We start from the raw sequence: 27,601 nt of genomic DNA, 5'->3' as shown, positions 1-27,601 counted from the left end.
ATGCTAAAGCTGAAACTCCAGTTCTTTGGCCACCTCATGCGAAGAGTTGACTCATTGGAAAAGACTCTGGTGCTGGGAAGGATTGGGGGCAGGAGGAGAAGGGGATGACAGAGGATGAGATTGCTGGATGCCATCACGGACTCGATGAACATGAGTCTCAGTGAACTCCGGGAGATGGTGATGGACAGGGAGGCCTGGCATGCTGCCATTCATGAGGTCACAAAGAGTCGGACACGACTGAGCCACTGAACTGAACTGAACTGATACATGTTTCAAATTTATGAAAGCGATGCAGAAAGAAGTGAGGAAATGAGCCCTTATTGATTACTAATGCTTACTACATACTGAGTCAGTCATTTTGCATATGCTTGTTTATTCAGTCTCCCCAACAGCCCAGTAAAGTGGCTACAATTATGTAATAAAGGAACTGAGAGGTAAACAATTTTCTTAAGCCAAACAACTAGTAAATGGCAGACTGGGACGGTGACCTTTACATTACTATGGCAGGGAGCAAGTCCAAGGTCATCTGACCCTCTCTGCATCAAGCAGTTGGACTTCCTTAATGAGTAGTCTTATACTTGGGATCCAAGTTCCCCTCTGGGCCGCCCTGCTAAAGGCCAACAGGTTTACAGCAACCCCCACCTGCCTGGAACTTAGCAGACCCTATGTGCTCCTTGCTGTCTTCTTGATGAGACTAGGACAGAGGTGACCACGAATTTTGATTTCCAATCTGCCACTTGAGGTGTCTAGCGTCAGGGAGGATCCCAGGAGAGAAGGTGCTGGGTCATTGCTGGCCTGCGCTCAGCGGCTCCACCCGCAGCCAGAGTCCGCCCTCAGTGCGCAGGATAAGCTCTGGCTTCCGGCACGGCTCCTTATCCGGCAGAACGCGGAAGCGCAGCAAGGTGAGCGCCAAGATCACTTTCATCTCAGTCATGGCGAAGGTCTGCCCAATGCAGTTCCTGCAGGCAGGAGTGATGGCTCTGACTACTCCCTGGACCTTCATCCCAGCCTCATCAAGCCGGAAATCTGTCCCACAACCCCCATCCCCATCTGTAGAGACAGAGAAGTCGAACAATGCCTGGGACCCCTGACATGGGTTTGCATATCCCCTGGGCCTGGTCCAGATTCCAGTTCTGAACGCAGACGCAGGAAGGAAAGGGCTCTCAGCACACTTCAGGCCCCTCCTTGGGCCCACCTCCATTCCCCAAACGTTTATCTGTCACCTCCAGGGCAGGGGAGGGAAGGAAAGCCAGAACTCTGACTATCTTTATTTTTCCCACCCCACTGCCTGACAGTCATGCCTGGAATCTCAGTCCCAGATGCTGCCACCCCCACCACCGCATTCCCACCTCAAATGCCCAATGTCCTCACCTGGGACCTGCTGAGAAGGGAATAAAAGCCAGAGGTGACCTCCCTTTGATGTTTTCTGGGTCGAAGCGGAAGGGGTCATAGACCTGGGGGCAAGACAAGACAGGGTTGCTGGGTGGTATCTCCCAGGACGTCCATCCTTGGAAAGGCAGATGTGTTTATAATGGGGAGGGAGTGATGTCTGATTTGCCAGAACCCTGTGCCCTCCTTGGGTCTCCAAAGGGGAATGAACAAAGATGATGGAGGTAGGGTGTGGGGGAGGCATCACCTCAGGGTCTGGCCACACAGATGGGTTGTGGTGGGTCCCGAAAATATCAATGAGGCAGACAACACCTGTGGAACAGGAGGGACCAGTCAGGACTAGTTCCTCCCTGCCTTACTGGCCCCCTTTCTGACCAGGAACCTCCTCCCCTAGTCATTGTGGGCACCTTTGGGGACGACCCGGCCATCTGGGAGCACAATGTCCTGGGTACAGCGGCGGGAGATGCTGGTAACCGGGGGGTGCAACCGCAGACTCTCCTTGATGCACATGGTCAGGAAGGGCAACTGGGCCAGGTCATCCCTATGGAAACCTCATGACAATTATCCAAGGAACAAAAACAGACACTCCTCAGCCCTTTGACTGTTCCTTAAGATCCTTCTTCCTAAAACAAAATCACAGGTGGATAAACTATCTCCAAATTGATTAAGTCATATACATAAATATAGACAGCTCTTCCTTTGACCATCATGACTCAGTATAAGTTTTAAGAAAGAAAGAAGGAAGGAAGGAAGAAATGCAGGATCAAAAAAGTACTAGAAGAAACTTAGCCAGATATTTTTAGATTTTCTGAACAATTCACCTAAAAGACAATCATTAAAACTTTTACATTTTTGTAAATATAAAACATTTTTATGGCAAGACCACAAAATCAGAAGACAAATGAGTAAGAAAAAGATTCAATGTTTACTCATGTAACTACAGGACAAGAGATTCTAGCTAATACACTTATGAGGTGGGAGAGGAGAGTAATGCCATTTGAAATGTGGGGTAAATGTGTCATTTTTTGCAGATAGTGATTTTATATTTAGAAAACAAGTGAATTCACTGGAAAACTTTTATAAACATTGAAGACAAGATCCGGTAAGTGGGGGCTAAATTCTTTTTTTTTTAATCTCCCCCTTTCTGTGTGGTTATTTAAATTCTTCATAGCTGATACAATTAACTAGCTTAAAACTGGAAAACTTCAAGACAAACTCCATATGGTCCAACAGCACTCACTTCCCTCCACAGTTTTCCTAGTGATTATTTTTTATGTATCCTTTCAGAGGTAACTTTTTGCATTAAAAAATAAATTATATAGTAGCATACTGAATACCATACACACTACTGTTCATTTCAAGTAATGTAAACGAATGTCTTATACATCTCTTGGAATTTGTGTCAAAAACAGGGCCTTCCACACTCTGGAGCTAGAAAATAATTTTTCATGGTTTATCCTACAGACTTTAAGACTTCTTTATTTTTCATTTAAATCTTTGATTTTTGTGGATGTTATTTTCTTATAAGGCCCAAGAAGCAGGATGAATTAACTTTTCTCCATATACATCCCTAGTTGACCCAGAGGTTTTATTAAACAACCTTTATTTTTCCTAATGATAAGAGACTAAATATTTAGCATTTGCTGTTGTTTGCTATGGACAAGAAAGCTTTATCCATAAATTATTAGTTTTTCTATTGGAAATAGCAGTCAGAAGAGATAATAAAAGAAAAGATGATGATGATACAAAGTGTGTGTGTGTTGGTATCTCGGTTGTGTCCGACTGTGAGACTCCATGGACTGCAGTTTGCCAGCTTCCTCTGTCCATGGAATTCTCGGGCAAGAATATTGAAGTGGGTTGCCATTCCCATCTCCATGATATAAAGCATCTGAATTCAACTTATCAAGAAATGTGAATGTGTTTTATCCAAATAAACATAAATATTTTTCAATCCAGATAGGCATATGGTTTACCATAACAACAAGGGTATCTAAGGGTTAATTTAACAACATGTGAGTATTATCTTTATACTAAAATTGTAGGCTCCATTAAAAGCCTGGAGATTACTTGGATTTCCAAAAATGGATATCCGCTTCATGCTCTGGGATACTGTGTATTAATATTATGCTTCCCACAGGTCAATTGTATATTCACAACAACCACCTCTCTCCATCCTTCCTTTCTCTCTCTCTTCTCCCTTCCTCCTAGTTCTTAATTTACTCCCTGCTGTCTTCCTGACCTAATTATATCTCAAATGCACCCAAATATCTACTCACCAATATTCAGGGTCTCAGCTGAGGCACTTTTCCCACCCTCGATTTTGTCCCTCTTAGTCTAAACTCCAGGCCTGCCCATGTACACTGGAAGTGTCCTGACTTGAAACTTGTCTCCACCAGGCTAGGCGCTCCTGGAAGGCAAAGACTGGGGGGCTTCTGGGACCTTCCTGAATCTCCAGGACAACAAAGAAGCTGGAAAGAACTGGAGATGGCATAGAACTGGGGATAGGGAAACAGGGTGGCAGTGTTTACTAAATGGGGACTGGGTGGAGAAAGATGCAGGTGTCCCTGGACAAGAGTTGAATACTTTATTCCCTTGATGATCCTTCTGAATCCTGGACTAAATAATATGAGGAACTAGAGGGGGAAGGAGATGAGGAAACACAGAGGAAAGATGTTTGAAAACATGTGATTTCAGAGAGAAAATTAAGGGAGTGGAGGGGAAGTTCACTTACTGAATTTGTGCCAAGTGTCATCATCTGTCCTCACACATTGTTGCAAATTATCTCAGATTCCAAATGTTTGTCCCAAGAGCCAGTTTGCCCTGCTATACATGCTGAGTACTAGATCTTGCCTCTGGCTCTGTTCCTATTCCCACTAAGTGAAAGAATCAACAAAAAGATTTTGTCTCTTCCCCAACCAGGGAGCAGAGACAAGGAGAGGGGTTCAAAAAAAGGCCATGAGGTCTTGAACTCACCATTCAATCTCTTTAGACTCACGGTCCCTCAGAAGGTCTTGCACTTCTTGCCGGCAGCGCTCCTGGTATTCTGGGTGCTTTGCAAGGTTGTACAGGATCCAGGAGAGACCACTGGCTGTGGTGTCATGGCCTGAATAGCATCCAGAAAGACTTCATCTCTGGGATACTTCAGCACCAAAAGTGAACAGCACCCTCACAGTAAGGACCATGGGGAAATTGGTAGGGATGAGGTAGCCCAGGGTCCACACACCAAGTCCCTGGGATAGAGAGACTCTGCCCTTTCCTTGTATTCTGAGTGTTTTGCAAGATTGTGTAGGACTCAGGAGAGGCCACTGGCTGTGGCATCATGGCCTGAGGGGCATCCAGAACTGCTTGAGTCTCTGGGTTACTTCAGTACTAGAGCATGGACAGCTGCTGGGAGCCAGCACGGGAGATCCCACCCATGGCAAAGGTCATGAGGAAGAGGCCTGATGGGCAAAGGCAGGTCAGGACTCGAGGGACTCCCCGACCCCACCCATGACAAGGTTATGCGGAAGAGGCCTGACGGGCAAGGCAGATCAAGACTCAAGGGGTCCCCTAGATCTGCTCGAGCATCTACCCCTGAAACCAAAATCTGTCTGTTATACTACACTCTTCTGACATTAACAGGGGCTATCCCCAACCACCTTTCTCTGGAAAATTAACTTAGAGCTCCAGTTAATAGTCTCCCGCATATAAAAGAAGTGTCTCAGCTCAAACCTCTCTGCTGGCAGTCTAGCTTGTGTGACAGGTTTATCCACACTCCTGCTACTATGCACATGATTGTTTACAACCTCTCAACCATAAACAGCACAGAGAGTTTGGAGTATTTTGAAAGTCTTAGTTAGCATAGGGTTTTTCTAAAGATAAAAATCATGTTGGTGAAGGGTTTCATTGCTGAGTTAATGATTGCCACCAGGCCTCCATATCCTTAGGCACCTGGGAGTATGTTAATCAAAGTAATTGGAATGTAGAAAAAGAAATATAGTAGTTTTGATGTTAACAATACTAGACTTTTGAGTTAATGAATTTTCTCTTTGTTATAAATCACTGTACTTCCCTTTCTTTGTTATAAATCGTTGTATCCTTGCTATGTAAGAATGTAACTTTATCACTATCTTAAGACTAAGTAGATCTTAAGGGAAGACAAGTTTTCTGATTGACTAACCTTTATCAATAGAAAGAAAGATGGGGCCATAAAATGTTAATTGGTCTCCAGACCAGAAGATATTGTAAACAAATGTAAGACAAAGAACAAAGATATGCAAAGAACACTCTGTCTTTAGATAAGGGTCAGAGCAGCTGACCCTGCATGACTCTGCTTCTTACATTTATCTCTATGTACAACTTAAAGTATAAAAGCTTCCCTGAAAAATAAAGAGACGGACCAGGACCAGTTCCACAAAAGCCTGGTTTCCCCGTGTCGTCTTTTCTTTCTTACTCTCCTTTTCAGGCTAATTCCCATCTGGACCACAGAGGTCAGCCATGTTTACTTATTATTTGCCTGGGCTTCTAAGACCTGAATGGGAAGGCACCCTGCGTCTTCACTCCCTCGGGAGACTGAGAGGGCACCTGCGGCCTACGTAAACTGTACAAGTCTCTTGTCTCGAGACTTTTATTGACTTTCTGTGTAAACCAAGGAATATAAGCCTCTTTTTTTCCTCTATTCCCTTAACTGCAGATTCTTTCCTTATCTCTCTCTAAATCTACATATCTCCCTCTCCTCGCCATCCACTCTTTGGATACCCTGGATCCAACTGGGGCTGGACCCCAGTAGACAGCTCTCTTGCACTAAGGCCTATGGGGAGGATGGGGAGGGATGGGGTAGTCCAGGGTCAATTCAGCAAGTTCCCTCCCTTTCTCTAGCCCCAAACTGGGACCCTCACCCTCAAACATGAAAGTGTCAGCTTCAGCCCGGATATCTTCATCTGACAATCCCTTCCCATCTTCATCCTAGAGAGAAAGCAAGATCCCCAGAATCTCATTAGTTCTGAGGACCCCTCAGTCTAATGTGAAACAGTCTCTTAAACTGTATATAGGAACCCAATCCCAACCTGAAGCCCTAGAAATCCTTTGCTCAGCCTGTAACTAGAGGCCATATTCCATAGGCCTCCTCCTTAATATCTTTCTCTACTGTGTTGTCCCTGGTGAAAGGAATCAGTAATCTGAAAATATTTTCATGTTTATACATGACAGGGGATTTCTGCAAAAGTTTCTGGCAACCTGGGTTACAACCTGGGTTATAAAACTATAGAACCTGTAGAATTTGCCTTCTCACCAGAGTATTTGTTTAAGCTCCAGAATAATCTTTCTTCCAGTCCCTCTGCCTCTCTCCATAGGGATAAAGGGGCTGATGTATCAATTGCCCTGTATAAGTTCCAAATGTCAAAATCTAGAGGTACTTGTACTGTGATCCAAGCATGGTGCCCTCATAAGCATTTGGGAATCGGGAGCCAGAGCTACAATTCTACTCAAGCTACTAGTATGGCCATGAGAAATAAATGTGCTGCTTTGCTCCAGGCTTCCGTATATATATGTAGATTCTGTACATACATGTAGAGCCTTCCTCGGTGGTAGACTGACTTATCAGTTTGCATTAGAGTCAAATCACAGGCCCTTCACAGTTTCAGACTTAGCAGTCCCCTACAGGCTATACTGCACATGATCATCTCTAAAACATCCCTGACCCATCCCTCCCTTCTACAAGCACCTTCCACGGCTCCCCAGGACCCTCTGCATCCCATTCAAATTCCTTGATCAGATCAAAGTCCCTTCTACCTCTTGAACTCAGATCCCAGAGGAACCCACCTTGGTCAGCAGAAGCACATCAATGAAGTCCAAAGTCTTGGTCTTTGCCTTGGCCTTGAGGAAGTCATCAACATTCTCCTTGGGGAGAGTGCGGCGCCGCTCCTGAATGACAGCATCTGTGAAGTCGTGCACTAGGCGGCAGGCCTTGCGGAAGCGCTGCCCGTCTGAGGTGAGGTAGTACAGGAAGTCCATGTACAGGGAGATCTGTTGGTTTCTTTTTGACACAAGTGCACTAAGCTCCAAGATGGCGGCGATATATTCGCTGGGCTTCCTGAGGAAGAGAGCATAAGGGAGGCAACAACTTAAAACCTGAAGCCCAGAAGCCAGGGTCTACCTCCCTTCAGGAACTGAGGCTCCTAGAACAAATAACCCACAGATACAGTGTGGGATGAGCCAGAAGATGTGACTCTTCAGACTCTTCTCAACCCACATCCTATCTCAGTGAGCTGCCTCCATGCCCCAGGCACCCAGAGCACATCTTAGATACCATGCCTTTCTCCTTTCTCTCTTTCTCAGTATCTGCCCCTTCTTCTTCCCCATACTGTCCACTTGTCTCAGCCCTTATCCTTTCCCAGCTGGTCAATGGCCCAGCCCCTTCCTTAGTCTCCTTACATCCAGTGTCAATACCATCCAGGGTCTACATGACTATTGGATTCTCTTGAGTCAGATGTCTAAGCTCAACTTTAACTGAGACCTTCAAGTGCTCAAACACCTTCCATAGCTCCCAGGAAACCTCAGATAAAGTTCATATCTTCTTAGACTGACTTCAGAATTCCCTTAAGATATTACCTTCTCATTCCTCCAACCTTTTTTTTTTCATGGTGTCTCCTCACTGTTGCACATACTTTTCTCATCCTACCCTCCTGGCCTTTATTAAAGGGTTCTACCTACCTGGAAGGAGAGCTCCTTCTCTTTCCATTTCCTGTCCTGGGTTGTCCAGCTCTGAGCCACCTCCTCCAGGAAGGCCCTTCCAATTGCCCTGGTCAGTCCTCCCTCCCCATCTACTACCTTGAGTCTATGACTCATATTCCCAGGCCCAGCAATGAAACTCACTCTTGGCAATTGCTGTCAAAACTGAAGACACATTTCTGCAGACTGTCCAGGGTCAGAAGGCTGATGTGTTCAAACATGTCCAGATGGGTGTGGCCCTCTGTGACCAGGCGCTCCCACTTGGCCTAGTCAGAGAAGGAGACAGAGCTGGGGCCCCTTCACAACCACCTGGGTGGACTACCCTAAGACCCTGGCTCTTGGTTCCAGGACCATCCCCAGGGAGCATCAGGCTTGAGTGGAAGTGCAAACTGTTACTTATAGAACGTGAAGTTCTCATTGCTGGAAGTCAAGAGACCTGAATTTAAATCCTCACTCAGCCTCCTGCTCTCTATATATTCTTGATCAATTTATGACATGAATCCAATGCTCAATAAACCTTGCTTTCATCATCTTCATTGTTAAAAGCTGATTAGGAAACTGTCCCCTATGTTGAGAAAGGCCAAGTTCTTCCATGGGCCGTGAGTATCCCAAGTATCCCAAGTACCCCTTTAGTATACCAAGCATATTCTTACTTGGTATACTAAAAAAATTGGAAGACCCTGATGTTCTTTACCTGGGCCATTTCTCAGAGTTGTGTTTGTAGTAAAAAACCTTGAGAAGTGAGGTAATGTGTCCTCCTGGAAAAATATCAGGCTTGCTTCTAGTTCTAAAAGTCATAGAGTCCCTAAACCTAGTAGTTCTCCCCACTGTAATACAACATACTACATGAGCAGGCACCAGCTGAAGCCCACCTGTGTCATCCTCATGGAATTTGATTACTTGGAGGAAGAATACAAACCAACAGGAAGCACATAGCATTTACTGAGCCAAGAGTAATAAATTATCCTTTGTCTGTGACTCAGGACTCTTGTGTCTAATGGCAGAATCCATGAAACAGTAACAAGCTTACTTGTCCATTTGCAAGTATAGAAAAGTCCCAAGCACTTCACAAAATACCTTCCTTTAGTTCTTCAATTCCATATATATATATATATATATATATATATATATATATATATATATATATATACACATACCCTTTGCAATGTGATTTTTAAGTAGATTATAATAGGGCATGGGGCTTATTTCACCATCCTTTGATTCTGAGTTGGCCTTGGACCTGCTTTGGCCAGTAACCTGAGAAAAATGATGACTAGGGTGCCTCATAGGCTTCCCTGATAGTTCACTTGGTAAAGAATCCACCTGCAATGCAGGAGACCCTGGTTCGATTCCTGGGTCAGGAAAATCAACTGGACAAGGGATAGGCTACAAACTCCTGTATTCTTGGGCTGTCCTTGTGGCTCAGCTGGTAAAGAATCTGCCTGAAGTGTGGGAGACCCAGGTTAGGAAGATCCCCTGGAGAAGGAAAAGGCTACCTACTCCAGTATTCTGGCCTAGAGAATTCCACGGACGGTATAGTCCATGGGGTCACAAAGAGTTGGGCACAACTGAGTGACTTTCACTTTCAGGGTACCCCAAACCAAGACCCCAAAAGGCATCGCATTTCTGCATTGTCTGTTGTAACTTCTTTTTTTATTCTAATTTTATCAATTTGAGTCTTCCCTCTTCTTTCCTGAGAAGTCTATCAGGGTTTATCAATTTTATTTATCTTCTCAAAGAAACACCTTTAGTTTTGTTGCTCTGTGGTACTTTCTTCTTCATTTATTTTTTATTTCAGCTCCAATCTCTCTGACTTCTTTCCTTCCACTAACTTGGGGGTTTGTTGTTCTTCCTTTCTATTTGCTTTAGATGTGATGTTAGGTTGTTTATTTGATATTTTTCTTGTTTCTTGAGGTAGACTTGAAAAGCAGTTCTTAGAACTGTTCTTCCTGCATCCCATAGATTTTGAGTTGTGTTTTCAGTGTCATTGGTTTCTAGGTGTTTTTTTTTTTATTGTGTTTGTGTTTTTTTATGGTTTTTTCCTATAATTGATATCTAACCACATAGCATAAGGGTCAGAAAAAATGCTTGATACAATTTTAATTTTCTTAAATTACCAAGGCTTGATTTGTGACCCAAGATGTGATCTATCCTGGGCCACATGTGCACTTGAGGGAAAAAAAAATGTATTCTGTTGCTTTTGGAAGGGTTTTCCTGTAGATATCAATTAGGTCCATTTGGTATAATGTGAAAACACAACCCTCAGAATGGCAGAAAATAATTGCAAATAAAGAAACTGACAGAGGATTAATCTCCAAAATATACAAGCAGCCCATGCAGCTCAATATCAGAAAAACAAACAACACAATCATAAAATGGGCAGAGACCCTCAAAAGAAATTTCTCCAAAGACATACAGGTGGCCGATCAACACATGAAGAAGGTGATCAGTCTTGCTCATTGTTAGGGAAATGCAAATCAAAACTAAAATGAAGTATCACCTCACCCTAGTTAGAACTTCCATCATCAAAAATTCTCAAGCAATAAATGCTGGAGAGGATATGGAGAAAAGGAAACCCTCTTGCGCTATTGGTGTGACTATAAATTGATACAAGCCACTGTGGAGAGCAGTATAGAGGTTTCTTTAAAAACCAGGAATAGAACTGTAAAGATGGCGGAGGAATAGGACAGGAAGACCACTTTCTCCCTCACAAATTCCTCAAAAGAACATTTCAACGCTGAGCAAACTCCACAAAACAACTTCTGTAGGCTGGCAGAGGACATCAGGCAACCAGAAAAGCAGACCATTGTCTTCAAAAACAGGTAGGAAAAAATATAAAAGATGAAAAAGGAGACAAAGGAGGTGGGGAGGGAGCTCCGTCCCGGGAAGGGAAGCCCGTCCCGGGAAGGGAATTTTAAGAAGAGAGGTTTCCAAACACCAGGAAACACTCTCCCTGCTGAGTCTGTGGCGAGCCTTGGAAACACAGAGGGCAACATAACAGGAAGGGAAAAATAAATAAATAATTCAAACCAAGAGATTACAAGCCCAACAGTAACTCCCCCAGCGGAAAAGCAGCACAGACGCCTGCATCCGCCATTGGGAAGTGGGGGCAGGGCAGGGACGCGCGGGAGGCGCGGGCTGCAGTGCTTTGTAAGAATCGGGCAGGAACGCCCCATGCGCAACCAGAACGACCTAACTTGGGCTAGCAAACCAGACTGTGGGATAGCTACCACGCGAAAAGCTCGAACATAAGACACCGCCAGGACCGAGCACAGAACAAAGGAGAGAACGGAATAAGCCGGCTGCAGACCATCCCCCGCCAGGGACAGGCAGCCAGAGCCGTAAAGACTGGAAAGGGGCAATTGCAGACCCGGAGAGAATTTACTTACCTAACTCCAAGCAGGCTTCTTTGCTAAGACTTCTGGGGGTGCTGGACAGTCACCATCTGCCTCACTGGGGGCGCCAGTGATCCACCCAGAAAGCTGAGCAGCAGCGGCAGAAAAGGTGACAAGTCGTGGCGATTGCGCTCGCCAAACTCCTGGGCTACTCGGACCTGGGAAGGGCACAAAGCGCAGTCCCAGCCGAATCTGTGCCTCTGAGGGCTGCCTGAGCGCCGAACCTGAGTGGCTTGGACCGGGGAAGTGCACGCAGCCTAGGGCTGGCCCCAGACGGTTCCCAGCTGAGCATCCTAGAGCCGGAGCGGTTTGTGCACCACGAGAAGGGACAGGTCAAGCAGGGCTGAGACACTGTGTGCGCACGACAGTGCTATTTGTTTGCAGCATCCCCCCTCCCCACAGCGCGACTGAACTAGTGAGCCTAAAAAACCAGCAAACAGAAGAAGTTAAACAGAGGGAACCACCTTGGAAGTGATCCCACACAGCCCACAACATCAGAGAAGGGCTAGATATATTTTTTCTATTTTTAAAATCATTCCTTTTTTTTTCTTTTTTTTTCCTAACTTTTTTTTAATTGTTAAGTCTTCTATTTCTCCTCTAATTTTTATTTCTATAACCTACTATTACTATTTTAAAAAAAAAACTTTTTTTTTAAGGCAAACACCATATATAGTCTTTAGATGGTTGTTGGTGGTTTTTTATTTTTTAATAATTCTTGTTGTTGTTTTTTTTTCTCTTTTTTTATTTCTTTCTTCCTTTTTCCTTCTGCTTCTTTTCTTTAATATTGTATTTTTGAAAATCCAAACTCTACTCTAGATTTTTAATCTTTGCTCTTAGGTTTTTGGTGTCAATTTTGTACATTTAAAAACCCAAGTTTACCTGAGAGCGAGATTACTGGCTTGAGCACTCTCTCCTCCTTTGGACTCTCCTTTTTCTCCACCAGGTGGCTTCTGTCTCTTTTCTCCCCCATCTCTTCTCTATCCAGCTCTGTGAATCTTTGTGTGTTCCAGACGGTGGAGAACACATAGGAACTGGTTACTGGCAGGATTTGTCTCTCTCCTTCTCATTCCTCTCTCTTATCCTCCTGGTCACCTCTGTCTACTTCCTCCCTCTCCTCTTCCCCGTATAACTCTGTAAATACCTCTGAGTGGTCCAGACTATAGAGCGCACATAAGGAAGTGACTACTGGCTAGCTTGCTCTCTCCTCTTTTGATCTCACCACATCTCATTCCAGTTACCTCTAACTACCCCCTCCATCTTCTCTTCTCCTTGTAACTCAGTGAACCTCTCTGAGTGTCCCTCAATGTGGAGAAACTTTTCATCTTTAACCTAGATGTTTTATCATTGGTGCTGTAGATGGAGAAGTCTAGAAGCTACTGTAAAAATAAAACTGAAAACCAGAAGCAGGAGGCTTAAATCCAAAGCCTGAAAACACTAGAGAACTCTTGAATTCAGGGAACATTAAGCAATAGGAGCTCATCAAATGCCTTCATACCTACACCGAAACCAAGCTCCACCCAAGGGCCAACAAGTTCCAAAACAAGACATACCACGCAAATTCTCCACCAACACAGGAACACTCCCTTGAGCTTCAATATACAGGCAGCTCAAAATTATTCCAAAACCTTTGATGTCTCATAACCCATTACTGGTCACTCCACTGCACTGCAGAGAGAAGAAACCCAGCTCCACCCACCAGAACTCCAACACAAGCCTCCCTAACCAGGAAACCTTGACAAGCCACTGATAGACCCCCACCCACAGTGAGGAAGCTCCATAATAAAGAGAACTCCACAAATTACCAGAATATAAAAAGGCCACCCCAAGCGCAGCAATATAACCAAGATGAAGAGACAGAGGAATACTCAGCAGGTAAAGGAACAGGAGAGTTGCCCACGACACCAAACAAAAGAGGAAGAAGTCGGGAATCTACCTGAGAAGGAATTCTGAATATTGATAGTGAAAATGATCCAAAATCTTGAAATCAAAATGGAATCACAGATAAACAGCCTAGAGACAAGGATTGAGAAGATGCAAGAAAGGTTTAACAAGGACCTAGAAGAAATAAAAGACAGTCAATATATAATGAATAATGCAATAAATGAGATCAGAAACACTCTGGAGGCAACAAATAGTAGAATAACGGAGGCAGAAGATAGGATTAGTGAAATAGAAGATAGAATGGTAGAAATAAATGAATCAGAGAGGAAACAAGAAAAACGAATTAAAAGAAAGGAGGACAATCTCAGAGACCTCCAGGACAATATGAAACGCTCCAACATTCGAATTATAGGAGTCCCAGAAGAAGAAGACAGAAAGAAAGATCATGAGAAAATCCTTGAGGAGATAATAGTTGAAAAGTTCCCTAAAATGGGGAAGGAAATAATCACCCAAGTCCAAGAAACACAGAGAGTTCCAAATAGGATAAACCCAAGGCGAAACACCCCAAGACACATATTAATCAAATTAACAAATATCAAACACGAAGAACAAATATTAAAAGCAGCAAGGGAAAAACAACAAATAACACACAAGGGGATTCCCATAAGGATAACAGCTGATCTTTCAATAGAAACTCTTCAGGCCAGGAGGAAATGGCAAGACATACTTAAAGTGATGAAAGACAATAACCTACAGCCCAGATTACTGTACCCAGCAAGGATCTCATTGAAATATGAAGGAGAAATCAAAAGCTTTACAGACAAGCAAAAGCTGAGAGAATTCAGCACCACTAAACCAGCTCTCCAACAAATTCTAAAGGATATTCTCTAGACAGGAAACACAAAAAGGGTGTATAAACCCGAACCCAAAACAATAAAGTAAATGGTAACAGGATCATACTTATCAATAATTACCTTAAACATAAATGGGTTGTACACCCCAACCAAAAGGCAAAGACTGGCCAAATGGATACAAAAACAAGACCCCTCTATATGCTGCTTACAAGAGACCCACCTCAAAACAAGGGACACATACAGACTGAAAGTGAAGGGCTGGAAAAAGATATACCACGCAAATATAGACCAAAAGAAAGCAGGAGTGGCAATACTCATATCCGATAAAATAGACTTTAAAACAAAGGCTGTGAAAAGAGACAAAGAAGGCCACTACATAATGATCAAAGGATCAATCCAAGAAGAAGATATAACAATTATAAATATATATGCACCCAATATAGGAGCACCGCAATGTGTAAGACAAATGCTAACAAGTATGAAAGGGGAAATCAACAATAACACAATAATAGTGGGAGACTTTAATACCCCACTCACAACTATGGACAGATCAACTAAACAGAAAATTAACAAAGAAACACAAACTTTAAATGATACATTAGATCAGTTAGACCTAATTGACATCTATAGGACATTTCACCCCAAAACAATGAATTTCACCTTTTTTTCAAGTGCTCATGGAACCTTCTCCAGGATAGATCACATCCTGGGTCATAAATCTAAACTTGATAAATTCAAAAAAATCGAAATCATTCCAAGCATCTTTTCTGACCATAATGCATTAAGATTAGATCTCAATTACAGGAGAAAAACTATTAAAAATTCCAACATATGGAGGTTGAACAACACACTTCTGAATAACCAACAAATCACAGAAGAAATCAAAAAAGAAATCAAAATATGCATAGAAATGAATGAAAATGAAAACACAACAACCCAAAACCTGTGGGACACTATAAAAGCAGTGCTAAGAGGAAAGTTCATAGCAATACAGCCATACCTCAAGAAACAAGAAAAAAGTCAAATAAATAATCTAACTCTACAACTAAAGCAACTAGAAAAGGAAGAATTGGAGAACCCCAGAATTAGTAGAAGGAAAGAAATCTTAAAAATTACGGCAGAAATAAATGCAAAAGAAACAAAAGAGACCATAGCAAAAATCAACAAAGCCAAAAGCTGGTTCTTTGAAAGGATAAATAAAATTGACAAACCATTAGCCAGACTCATCAAGAAGCAAAGAGAGAAAAATCAAATCAATAAAATTAGAAATGAAAATGGAGAGATCACAACAGACAACACAGAAATACAAAGGATCATAAGAGACTACTATCAGCAGTTGTATGCCAATAAAATGGACAACGTGGAAGAAATGAACCAATTCTTAGAAAAGTACAATTTTCCAAAACTTAACCAGGAAGAAACAGAAAATCTTAACAGACTCATCACAAGCACGGAAATTGAAACTGTAATCAGAAATCTTCCAGCAAACAAAAGCCCAGGTCCAGACGGCTTCACAGCTAAATTCTACCAAAAATTTCGAGACGAGCTAACACCTATCCTCCTCAAACTCTTCCAGAAAATTGCAGAGGAAGGTAAACTTCCAAACTCATTCTATGAGGCCACCATCACCCTAATACCAAAACCTGACAAAGATGTCACAAAAAAAGAAAACTACAGGCCAATATCACTGATGAACATAGATGCAAAAATCCTCAACAAAATTCTAGCAATCAGAATCCAACAACACGTTAAAAAGATCATACACCATGACCAAGTGGGCTTTATCCCAGAGATGCAAGGATTCTTCAGTATCCGCAAATCAATCAATGTAATTCACCACATTAACAAATTGAAAAATAAAAACCATATGATTATCTCAATAGATGCAGAGAAGACCTTTGACAAAATTCAACATCCATTTATGATAAAAACTCTCCAGAAAGCAGGAATAGAAGGAACATACCTCAACATAATCAAAGCTATATATGACAAACCCACAGCAAACATTATCCTCAATGGTGAAAAATTGAAAGCATTTCCCCTAAAGTCAGGAACAAGACAAGGGTGCCCACTTTTACCGCTACTATTCAACATAGTTCTGGAAGTTTTGGCCACAGCAATCAGAGCAGAAAAAGAAATAAAAGGAATCCAAATTGGAAAAGAAGAAGTAAAACTTTCACTGTTTGCAGATGACATGATCCTCTACATAGAAAACCCTAAAGACTCCACCAGAAAATTACAAGAGCTAATCAATGAATATAGTAAAGTTGCAGGATATAAAATCAACACACAGAAATCCCTTGTATTCCTATACACTAATATGAGAAAGCAGAAAAAGAAATTAAGGAAACAATTCCATTCACCATTGCAACGAAAAGAATAAAATACTTAGGAATATATCTACCTAAAGAAACTAAAGGCCTATATATAGAAAACTATAAAACACTGATGAAAGAAATCAAAGAGGACACTAATAAATGGGGAAATATACCATGTTCATGGATCGGAAGAATCAATATAGTGAAAATGAGTATACTACCCAAAGCAATTTACAAATTCAATGCAATCCCTATCAAGCTACCAGCAATATTTTTCACAGAACTAGAACAAATAATTTCAAGATTTGTATGGAAATACAAAAAACCTCGAATAGCCAAAGCAGTCTTGAGAAAGAAGAATGGAACTGGAGGAATCAACTTGCCTGACTTCAGGCTCTACTACAAAGCCACAGTCATCAAGACAGTATGGTACTGGCACAAAGACAGACATATAGATCAATGGAACAAAATAGAAAGCCCAGAGATAAATCCACACACATACGGACACCTTATCTTTGACAAAGGAGGCAAGAATATACAATGGAGTAAAGACAATCTCTTTAACAAGTGGTGCTGGGAAAACTGGTTAACCACTTGTAAAAGAATGAAACTAGATCACTTTCTAACACCGCACAGAAAAATAAACTCAAAATGGATTAAAGATCTAAATGTAAGACTAGAAACTATAAAACTCCTAGAGGAGAACATAGGCAAAACACTCTCCCACATAAATCACAGCAGGATCCTCTATGATCCACCTCCCACAATTCTGGAAATAAAAGTAAAAATAAACAAATGGGATCTAATTAAAATTGAAAGCTTCTGCACAACAAAGGAAACTATAAGCAAGGTGAAAAGACAGCCTTCTGAATGGGAGAAAATAATAGCAAATGAAGCAACTGACAAACAACTAATCTCAAAAATATACAAGCAACTTATCTAGCTCAATTCCAGAAAAATAAACAACCCAATCAAAAAATGGGCCAAAGAACTAAATAGACATTTCTCCAAAGAAGACATACGGATGGCTAACAAAAACATGAAAAGATGCTCAACATCACTCATTATTAGAGAAATGCAAATCAAAACCACAGTGAGGTACCACTTCACACCAGTCAGAATGGCTGCGATCCAAAAATCTGCAAGCAATAAATGCTGGAGAGGGTGTGGAGAAAAGGGAACCCTCCTACACTGTTGGTGGGAATGCAAACTAGTACAGCCACTATGGAGAACAGTGTGGAGATTCCTTAAAAAAAATTGCAAATAGAACTACCTTGTGACCCAGGAATCCCACTTCTGGGCATACACACCGAGGAAACCAGAATTGAAAGAGACACATGTACCCCAATGTTCATCGCAGCACTGTTTATAATAGCCAGGACATGGAAACAACCTAGATGTCCATCAGCAGATGAATGGATAAGAAAGCTGTGGTACATATACACGATGGAGTATTACTCAGCCATTAAAAAGAATTCATTTGAATCAGTTCTGATGAGATGGATGAAACTGGAGCTGATTATACAGAGTGAAGTAAGCCAGAAAGAAAAACACCAATACAGTATACTAACACATATATATGGAATTTAGAAAGATGGCAATGACGACCCTGTATGCAAGACAGCAAAAAAGACACAGATGTGTATAACGGACTTTTGGACTCAGAGGGAGAGGGAGAGGGTGGGATGATTTGGGAGAATGGCATTCTAACATGTATACTATCATGTAAGAATCGAATCGCCAGTCTATGTCTGACGCAGGATTCAGCATGCTTGGGGCAGGTGCATGGGGATGACCCAGAGAGATGTTATGGGGAGGGAGGTGGGAGGGGGGTTCATGTTTGGGAACGCATGTAACAATTAAAGATTTTAAAATTAAAAAAAAAAGAAAACTGAAAATAAAGAAAATGAAAACAAAAATAAATAAATAAATAAAAACCAGGAATACTAAGCAAATATCTTGAGAAAATCATAGTTCAAAAAGTCACATATACCCTAATGTTCATTGCTGCACTATTTACAATAGCCAGGATATGGAAACAATCTAGATGCCCATTGACAGATGAATGGATAAAGAAGTTGTGGTACACAGGTACAATGCACTTAGTCATCAAAAGGAAAACCAGGAATACTAAGCAAATATCTTGAGAAAATCATAGTTCAAAAAGTCACATATACTGTTCATTGCTGCACTATTTACGGTAGCCAGGATATGGAAACGACCTAGATGCCCATTGACAGATGAATGGATAAAGAAGTTGTGGTACATAGGTACAATGCACTTAGTCATCAAAAGGAACAAATGTGAATCAGTTGTACTGAGGTGGATAAATCTAGAGCCTGTTATACCAAGTGAAGTAAGCCTTATATTGGCCAAGAGAAAAACAATTTTATATATATATATATATATATATATATATATATATATATATATATATAATTTGCTTCTCTGGTGGCTCAAACATTAAAGAATCTGCTTGCAATGCAAGGAGACCCAGGTTCAATCCCTGGATCAGGGAGACCCCTGGAGAAGGGAATGGCAACCCACTCCAGTGTTCTTGCCTGGAGAGTTCCATGGACAGAGGACCCTGTGGGCTACAGTCCATGGGGTCATAAAGAATTGGACACAACTGAGAGACTAACACTTTCACTTTTCATGGGATCTAGAAAAATGGTACTGATGAACCTAATTGCAGGGCAAGAATGAAGATTCAGATATAGAGAACAGACTCTGGAACACAGCAGGGAGAAGAGGGGGTGGAACAAATTGAGAAAGTAGCATTGATGTATATATTACTGTTATGTGTAAAATAGATAGCTAGGGGGAAGCTGCTATATATGACTGATTAGCATTGCTGTATGGCAGAAACTGACACAACTGTGTAAGGCAATTAAACGCCAATTAAAAACTAAAATAAAAATAAAAGGGCATTGCAGTTTCTTCTCAGTCTGTTGGAACATTGCTTCTGCCAGTGAACAAACATGAAATGTCTTCAAGGGAGAGAATCACATAAAAGGAAATCCATTTGACCTGGGTGAAATGATCCGAGATCAGCTAAGAAGGGATAGGCTACCCACTCCAGTATTCTTGGGCTTCCCTGGTGGCTCAGCTGGTAAAGAATCCGCCTGCAATGTGGGAGACCTGGGTTCAATCCCTGGGTTGGGAAGATCCCCTGGAGAAGGGAAAGGCTACCTACTCCAGTATTCGAGCCTGGAGAACTCCATGGACTTTATAGTCCACGGAGTCACAAAGAGTCAGACGCAACTGAGTGACTTTCACTTTTGTGTTATTGTTTGTAAGTGATTTGTTACTCCAGAATGACTACTAAACAACATTCATTATTTCCCTAAAATATGTCTCAAGATTCCAAGGCTTCTGTGAAGAAAAAGAGAAACTAACACATTCTGAGCACTTACTATGTGCCAGGAACATGGCTCCATTACATTATGTTGACCACTTTGCAAAACAAGGCTCATGTTATACTTATTTATCAGCCAAGGAAACTAAGGTTCAGAAGAGAGAACAATGGCCTCAAAGTCAACTGGAAGATCCAGAATTCCAGACGAGATGTTCCTGAGTCCCCGTTATCCTCAAGATTCCAGCTGGAATGCTGGGTTCAAGAGACTCACGTGCATGATCTCTGCGCTTTTAGTGAAAATCTTCATATAGGGCTTCAGGATGTTGAAGTGGAAGGCGGGTGTCAGCATGCGACGGTGGCTGCTCCACTTGTCACCAGCACTCACCAGGAGCCCATCCCCTAGCAGAGACAGCCACAGGGAGTGAGCAAAGGAAGACCTTCCCCTGGGTCCCCAAAGTCATCCCCAATCCCCTTCACTCACAGTTACTCACCAAGCCAGGGTTTTAGAGTGCCATAGAATAGCATGTCCTTGGGTGCAATGGCAGCTGAAATGAATAAACACAATCAGGGGCCCGGTAGATGGAGAGGAGAAGGACTTCTGATGAGGGGTGGAGGCTTCCAGCCAGGAATCTGCATTCCCTCTCCAAGCCCAACATAGCAGAATGAGACTAAGAGCACAGGAAGCTGGGAGGGGAGAAGGGACCAGGCCAGGCCGCAGCACAGAGAAGAGCAAAGGCAGAACCCATAGACACAACTCAGTGTGCTTAGACACACCCCAGAATGACACAACATGCCCCAGCATTCCTCAACATAGCCTACAGAGTCCAATACATTCTGACATGGAAGCAAAACCCAGCCCTCTACGAAACACCTTTACAGGGACCAAGGACACCACACCTGCCCCAGCACGAGGACCTCTCCTGAGACATCTGACATGGCCCCATGTGTTACCATGCCCTGACATGGCCCCAACATGCATGACACAACCTGAAATGATGCACAGCTCTGCCATGGACCTGAAGACCACCTGACCTGTTCCCAGGGTGCCCCAGGAAGGCTCCAGACAGGACTTGAATACAGTGATCTCACAGACATGAACCAAGTGTGAGCCAGGCATACCTTAAGACATTTCAGATAAGAACCAGAGAGACTCCTAGATGCCTCAAGTGTCCTTGGCCACAGGTGAGCTCCAGACATGACTGAGAACATCTTTTAGCTCAGGCATAAAATATACTAGGTGGCACCAGGTATAACACACCAGTTGTAACCAGAATCCACGTGGATACATAAATGTGACCAGATGTGGCCATGCAGCAGACACTGCACAGACATGACTGGAGGTCAGGCAGGTGGGAGTCTGCAGTGAGAGACAGTGGTACCCTGGCCACACACCCCCACTGTCTGCATCACGGTCAGCCGCCCAATTAGAGGCAACACAGACCATGACAGGGGACAAGCTGTGGCCAAGGATCTACCTGGAGCCAAGAGCACAGGCTTGATACAGGTGGGGTGGAAGATGTAGATGATTGCATGCCAGGGCCCCACCCACCAGCAGGCTGCATCCCCATAGGTGCCAGCCAGGCCCTGTGTGCACAGGAGGCCTTCCTCCCAGCTCTGAATCTGGAGAGAAACAAATAGGACCTAATTCAAGCTCTTCTAGGCTGCCAGAGGGAAGGATCTGCAGGGCAGAGAGCCACACCTGAAGCTATGCATCAATTTCAGCAGCTGCTCCTCTGTCCTCACGCTTTCTCAGGCTCCTTCCCCACACCCTCCGTAAAGGACAGTTGGATGCCCCTTCAGGTGCAGGGATAGGAAGGGTCTTTCCCTGTGTGGATCCCAAACACCATGTTCAACTCACTTCTCTTCCACCCCCATATTCCAGATAAGGAAACTGAGGCTCTGAATATTGAAATGACTTGCCCACAGTCGCGCAGATATCATGCTTGACACATGAAGCCAGGTGTGTCTGAATCCAGGGTCTGAGTTCTTAACCACTGAACTGCTCTAAGCCCTTAAAACAATAGCTCAGGTAACCCTGTGCCTGCCAAGACACGCAATCAGACTCTCAGGAACATGAGAATTGGTCCTATGACCCAAGACACGCAAATTAAAGGGAACCTTCAACTTTTTCTGAAACTGTTTTTAATGAGTTCACTTTTCTATGGGGGTTGAGCTTGGAGGATTCAATCTTACCAGGATAAGAGGGAAGCCATCACAGATGAACACAGAACTAAACGATGGAAACAGATTTCTGATGACATTTTAAGATCCAGATCCAGCTGTCCTGAAGACATCTTCCTTGGAGTTTACAGTCAACTGATACTCTTTCTTTGTATAGATCATACAAGGTTGAGTTTCCAGCACTACAGCTGAAAGAAACTGCAGCAGCCAGAGAGCTAGGGCCCTGCCCAGAGTCACTCAGTGTTCTGGTGTCAGAAACCAGGTCTCTGTCAGAAGCTGCCCATTCCCCTGTTTGCGTGGTCTGTCTGTGGATGGGAGGGGCAGGGGACAAAGTTAGGGAGCCAGGGTGGGATGAGATAGAGTCTCCTCAGGGAGATTCCTGGGCACTGGAGAAGGAAGGCCCCGAATAAGAAGTGGCTGAGCCACAGGATACGGTCAAGAAACCGACCCATTGGAGAGGTGGATGTCACAAAAATACAGCTCAGATCATGCACCAGACATAAACTTTCATTGCTGGGGATCTGGGGATGAGTGAGACTGAGAGCAGACATGCCAGGGGGCCTGGGATGCTATGGAAGCCCACTGCATCACTCTACGCTCTGTTTTCAAATATATCTGTTCATTGTTCCAGACCCAGTTCCAGCACCTCCTCTTCCAGAAAGCCTTCCAGCATGCCCTAACAGAGGACCTTGCTTCTTCTTGGGTTGCCACAGCCCATCTCCCTCCAGCCAATTCCTGACCAACCACACCAGGTCAGGGATATCCTGTTCCAGATCTGAGTCCTGAGATTTGGACATCTTTCAGCAGGGCACCAGAGTGGCGTATAGTTAACAGAGTGAGGAAGGAGACAGTGAAATGGGGGCTGATGAACATATGAAAGAAAGGAGGAAATGGCTGAGCCAGAGAGGGAAAAAGGGGCCATGGTTCTGTAGGGGCCACATCAAATGCAGGCAAGGAGGGGTTGGAATCCCTCAAATGTGTCATAACATCCACCACCACAAGCTCTGCCTGGGTACCTGAGGCGTTGGTGATGCTCCGGAGCATGTCAGGGTGGCAGAAGATGACCATTGGGACAATGGGGCCAAACCAGATCAAATATCCACGGGGGTAGCTGGCCGCCATCTGACTGAAGTAGATCAGGCCCTGCTCCGTGGGGGGCACCTGCAAGCAAGGGAAGAGCAATCACTTCCCAGATGGAGCCACGCAGTGGACAGTGTGTCAGATTCTGTACAGATGGAGAGAACCTCTGCTTCCTCCTTCTCTGGGAGCAGAAGGGACATGGAGCATCTCCAAGTCCCAAGGATGTACCACAGGACACAGGCAAAAGACAGGCTCTCCACCCATAGGGAGGTTGACCTTGACTTGAGAAGTCAGATTTTTCATGTCCTGGGAGTGGTCCCAGTTCCAGGAGTGCCTACAGGAGGAGATACCTATGGGGGAGGTTTGTGGATGCAGGGTGGCCTCAGGACTTCTCCCTAGGTTTGGGTCCCACATCCTTTCATAATCTGGATGATCCAAGTGGCCTCCAGTTCCTTACATGGTAAAGGGTCTGCAGACCTGGGACCTTCCAGCCCTGGCAGATCCCAAGGGACAGACATTAATCAAGAAAGCAACTCAGACCTACAAACCTTCTCTATTGGCTAGGCTCTGTGCAGAGTGCATCCTGTCTGTCTTTTCCTCTGTGACCTCGGGATACAACTTTCAATCGTGCCACTTATAGATGAAGAAACTGACACCATATGCAACCCAACGGGAAGAGGATGATGCTCCTAGAGAAGCGTCACCTCCATCAGGATGCTCCATTCAAGCTTGACAAAGGTGCTCCGGGTGCTCTAGGCAGGTGAACATAAGTCACTTTTACTTTGGGGCTTTGTTCCCCTCTCCCCAAGGACCTCAAGTGAGGGTTCAGTGCACTTGGTGAGAACTCGTCCAGAGAGAGAGAGTGACTCGGCCAGGGTCACACAGCAAGAGGGGCCGCAGGAAAGAAAAGTGATTAAGACCAGACCACACAGCCAAGCCCTTGGAGGGAAGAGCAGAACTGCAATAATTTTATAACATTCCTGTTACCTCCAGGGCTTGCAGAGACCATTTCTAGACCCAGACTCTCAGGAAATCTACACAGCAAGCTTTGGAGTGCCCCCTATTCTGGGCTTCTGAACTTTGCCATAATAAACAGGAAAACTGCAGTCAAGTCCTCCCTCAAGTTGTAGTTCTCATCCCAGACAGGAAGGAAAAAATGTTCTCATCTCTCAGCCAGGCTGTTAGATGGGGATAGCTGGGTACTCATTCCTTTGACCTTGACAGAAGAGGGTAATGGCAAGTTTGTCACCTAGATAACCAAACATTTATTTTGCATGGTTACAGTATGCCAGCCCTGGAGTATGCACTCTAGTGTCTGCTCCCTAGAACTAGTATCAGACTGGAAGGTGATTAATATATAATTGGACAGTTGACAGTGTAATCAATCGTAAGCAGAACCAATTCAAAGATCAAAGTCTGGGGCACAAAGTTGGCAAGCACAGAGGATGGGGAGGTCTAAGAGGGCTTCTTAAAGAAGAAGTGAACTTTATCCCGGTTGGGCAATGAGCCCATTGGGATATCTTGGGAGGAGAGAAGGTAAGATTAGAAGAAGGGATCCTGGGAGAGAGAGGGTATGGGAAGCTGTGGTCCTGTAGGTCGGGGTGGGGAGTGGATAGCCAATTCTTGTGGGACAGCTGTAACCCAGAATGAAAAGACACAGGAAATGGATCACAACCAGACCAGACCCTGGACAGCACCCTTGAGGAGACCTCAAGGTCACCATGGAGACTAGAGAGGTCAGGAGACCAGGCTCTGTGAAGCCGGACCTCAGAGATGCACTAATGTGTGGAAGTCAGGCAGGAAATGGACCTCAAAACAGACTAGGGCTGGAAGGACTGGATGTGGGGAAGGTCTCGATGGCAGAGCAGAAGAATGAGTGAGTGAGGAAGACGGGGCTCCCTGGCTTCCCTTGCTTCTTTGCTGTCCTAGACCCGACCCCCAACCTGAGCCCCATTCCTGACCGCAGGAAGTCCATCCACCCTGATCCCCCAGACCCATCCTACTGCCCACACTCACCAGGTCCATGTGACCCAAGAACCAGTTGTGTTTTGGGGGCTGCAGGAAACATCGGAGGCGGCGAGAGTTGTTGTAGAGGGTGTAGGTCCAGGCCAGGACGCGGGCCAGGATCCAGGAGGCCCCAACCAACAGCAGCAGCAGCCACGGGGAGGCTGCCACAGGCCCGAGTCCCAGCCTGGATAGGCTCAGCTCCAGCATCCTATGAGGTAAACAGGGTGAAGGATGAGCTCCTGAGCATGAAAGAAGAGGCAGTGATGGTGAGCTGTGAGGCAGAGATGAATAGAGTGAGAGGAGCAATGGCGTGAAGGGCAGGGTGAGAGCTGGGGACGGGGCAAGACAGGCTCAGAAATGGGCAGACATGGGCTCTAAGAGGGAATCATAGGCAGAGAGAGACAGAAGGACATTCTGTATGACACAGAATGTTTGCGTGTTAGTTACCTACTGACATCCACTCATCTCCCAGACCAGCTTGTTCCCTGGAGCCACCCTGCCTAGAACAGTGACCTTTCCCACCCCAGGCCAGGCCGCCCAGCCCCATTACCCCCAGCCTGTCACCTTCTGCCAAGAGCAGCTTGTCCTGCACAACTCCCCTGCTCCTCCTGGGAAGGCTTGTTCTGACCTTGACCCAGGAAAAAACCTGCCAGTGTCCACACTAAGCCAGCCAATCCTTGCTGCCTGCTTACCTCCTCACCTGGAGGCTGTCCAAATAAAGGGTGAGGCCTGTGAACAAGTTCAGGGTCATAGTTTGTACACTGGATGCTCAGGACTCATCACATCCCGAATGGGAAAACTGTGGGGCATGTAAAGATGACTCTGGGCTCCCAGGTGTGCAGCCACACCTGCGGCTCTAAGCACAGTGTAGCAGATAAAAGCATGAACATTCAGGTATCACACAAGAAGGGCCTAGCTCAGCCTTGTCTGAAGTCATTTCCAGGGCTCCTTTCCACACCTGGGCCAGGAGGGTGTCATATAACACTTCTTGGGACAGAAACAGGGAGCTCGGAGACCTGAACTCTCTGACCTCCTGGTGATACAGCCTGGCAAGAATTCAAGTCCTGCCTCTCAGCACCCCAGGGCCCAGGTTGAGACATGACAGCTGGGAGCAGGAGCAGAGAAACATACCCAGCTGAGAATTACAAGGGGATAAAGGACTCAGTCGGAAGACAGCATCTTGAGACATGAAGGGTAAGGCTGCAAGGGACCTAGAGAGACCAGTATGCACACAGAAGAGGCAGAGCTCAGAGTGGAGTTCTGACCCACCCTCATTCATACTGTGGGCTTTGAAGACCCTCTCTGGTCTCAACCTTCCTATCTGGGAAATGGGATGTTGGATGAGACCCTGAGATAAGGCTTGCATAAAGGAAACAACTCTGTGCGACAACGGTATATGAGGAGTGTGTACTGTGTGCTGGGTCCTTCAAAAAGCATGCCTACAGTGTGTCAGGAGCTCTACCTAAAGCGTGCCTGTTATGTTCTAGATGAGCTATTGAAAGAGCACCTACTGTGTGCCAAGGACTCTGCATAAATCCTGTCTACTGTATGCCGGGTGTTCTACATGCCTACGGTGTACTGAAGATTCTCCACAAGGCATGCCTACTAAGTGCTGAGTCCCTACACAAGGCACACCTACTATGTGTTAGGTGTGGTATGTAAAGAAAACCTACTGTGTGTTTGATAATCTATGTAAAACACAGCTATTGTGTGCTGAGTACTCTGTATAGAATGCCTACTGTATGTCCAGTGCGCTACATATAGTGGTCCCACTGTGTGCGGGATGTTCTTACAGCAAGATAATACATCACCTTCCCCTCAGGGCTCTGGGCCAGCACCCTGAGGTCAGGCAGAGGGGCCCAAGTGATGGCAGAGGGGAAGATACCTATTTAACAAACGAGTAACTGAAGTTCATAGAGGTAAAGCTCTAACCTAACTTGCAGAGCTCGAAAGAAGCCAGGTCTGTCATACCACCAAGCCTAAGCCCTTCTCCTCTGCTATATTGTTCCACTCCCATTCATAAGGGATGACACCCTACTAATCTGGGGGCATTTATAATGGTGGATTCCCAGCCAATTACATCAATAACAACGACAACAACAAAGAGTGACTCGCATTTACTGACCCCTTCCTCTGTCTTATGTGTTCTACAAGCATTGTCTCTTTTAGTGATCCCTCCCATTTTCCATGAGAGGTGATGCTAATGAAATGCCCATTTACACAGAGGGAAGAAGGAGAGCTTCGTGGTTCAGGCTACCCAGCGTGAGGCCTGGGTCACAGGCTGTTTCCATCACATGTGTGACTTTGGGTGAGTCACTCACATAGTTTTCAGTGTCGAATGAAAGCAAACAAAAAAGTTCACACACGAGAACGCTTCAGACAGCTTCAGTGGCCCAGTGGGGAGATATCTTGAGGTCCTTGTATCATCAC

General features: G+C 44.5%; 1 protein-coding gene across 4 annotated transcripts; it reads right to left on the bottom strand.

The window, feature by feature from the left end:
- Positions 354 to 25,816, bottom strand: LOC102181858 (docosahexaenoic acid omega-hydroxylase CYP4F3-like). Of its 4 annotated transcripts, none has more exons than XM_018051328.1 (13): positions 25,736 to 25,816; positions 25,181 to 25,379; positions 23,101 to 23,245; positions 20,395 to 20,448; positions 20,175 to 20,302; positions 8,242 to 8,363; positions 7,189 to 7,459; positions 6,267 to 6,333; positions 4,363 to 4,492; positions 1,797 to 1,930; positions 1,637 to 1,701; positions 1,372 to 1,454; positions 354 to 959 (listed from the first exon to the last, which is right to left on the bottom strand). In XM_018051328.1, the coding sequence occupies exons 2-13, from the start codon at positions 25,376 to 25,378 to the stop codon at positions 785 to 787; spliced, it is 1,572 nt and encodes a 523-aa protein (XP_017906817.1). In that variant the 5' UTR covers position 25,379; positions 25,736 to 25,816; the 3' UTR covers positions 354 to 784. The 4 variants fall into 4 exon arrangements, with proteins under 4 accessions (XP_017906817.1, XP_017906818.1, XP_017906816.1 ...); XM_018051329.1 differs by having other exon boundaries at positions 25,722 to 25,744; XM_018051327.1 differs by lacking the exon at positions 25,736 to 25,816 and adding an exon at positions 25,619 to 25,700.

Source organism: Capra hircus, chromosome 7, assembly GCF_001704415.2.
Source record: "Capra hircus breed San Clemente chromosome 7, ASM170441v1, whole genome shotgun sequence".
Lineage (NCBI taxonomy): Eukaryota > Metazoa > Chordata > Mammalia > Artiodactyla > Bovidae > Capra > Capra hircus.
Note: the sequence above shows the minus strand (reverse complement) of the source record. Positions and strands in the feature narration are given on the sequence as shown.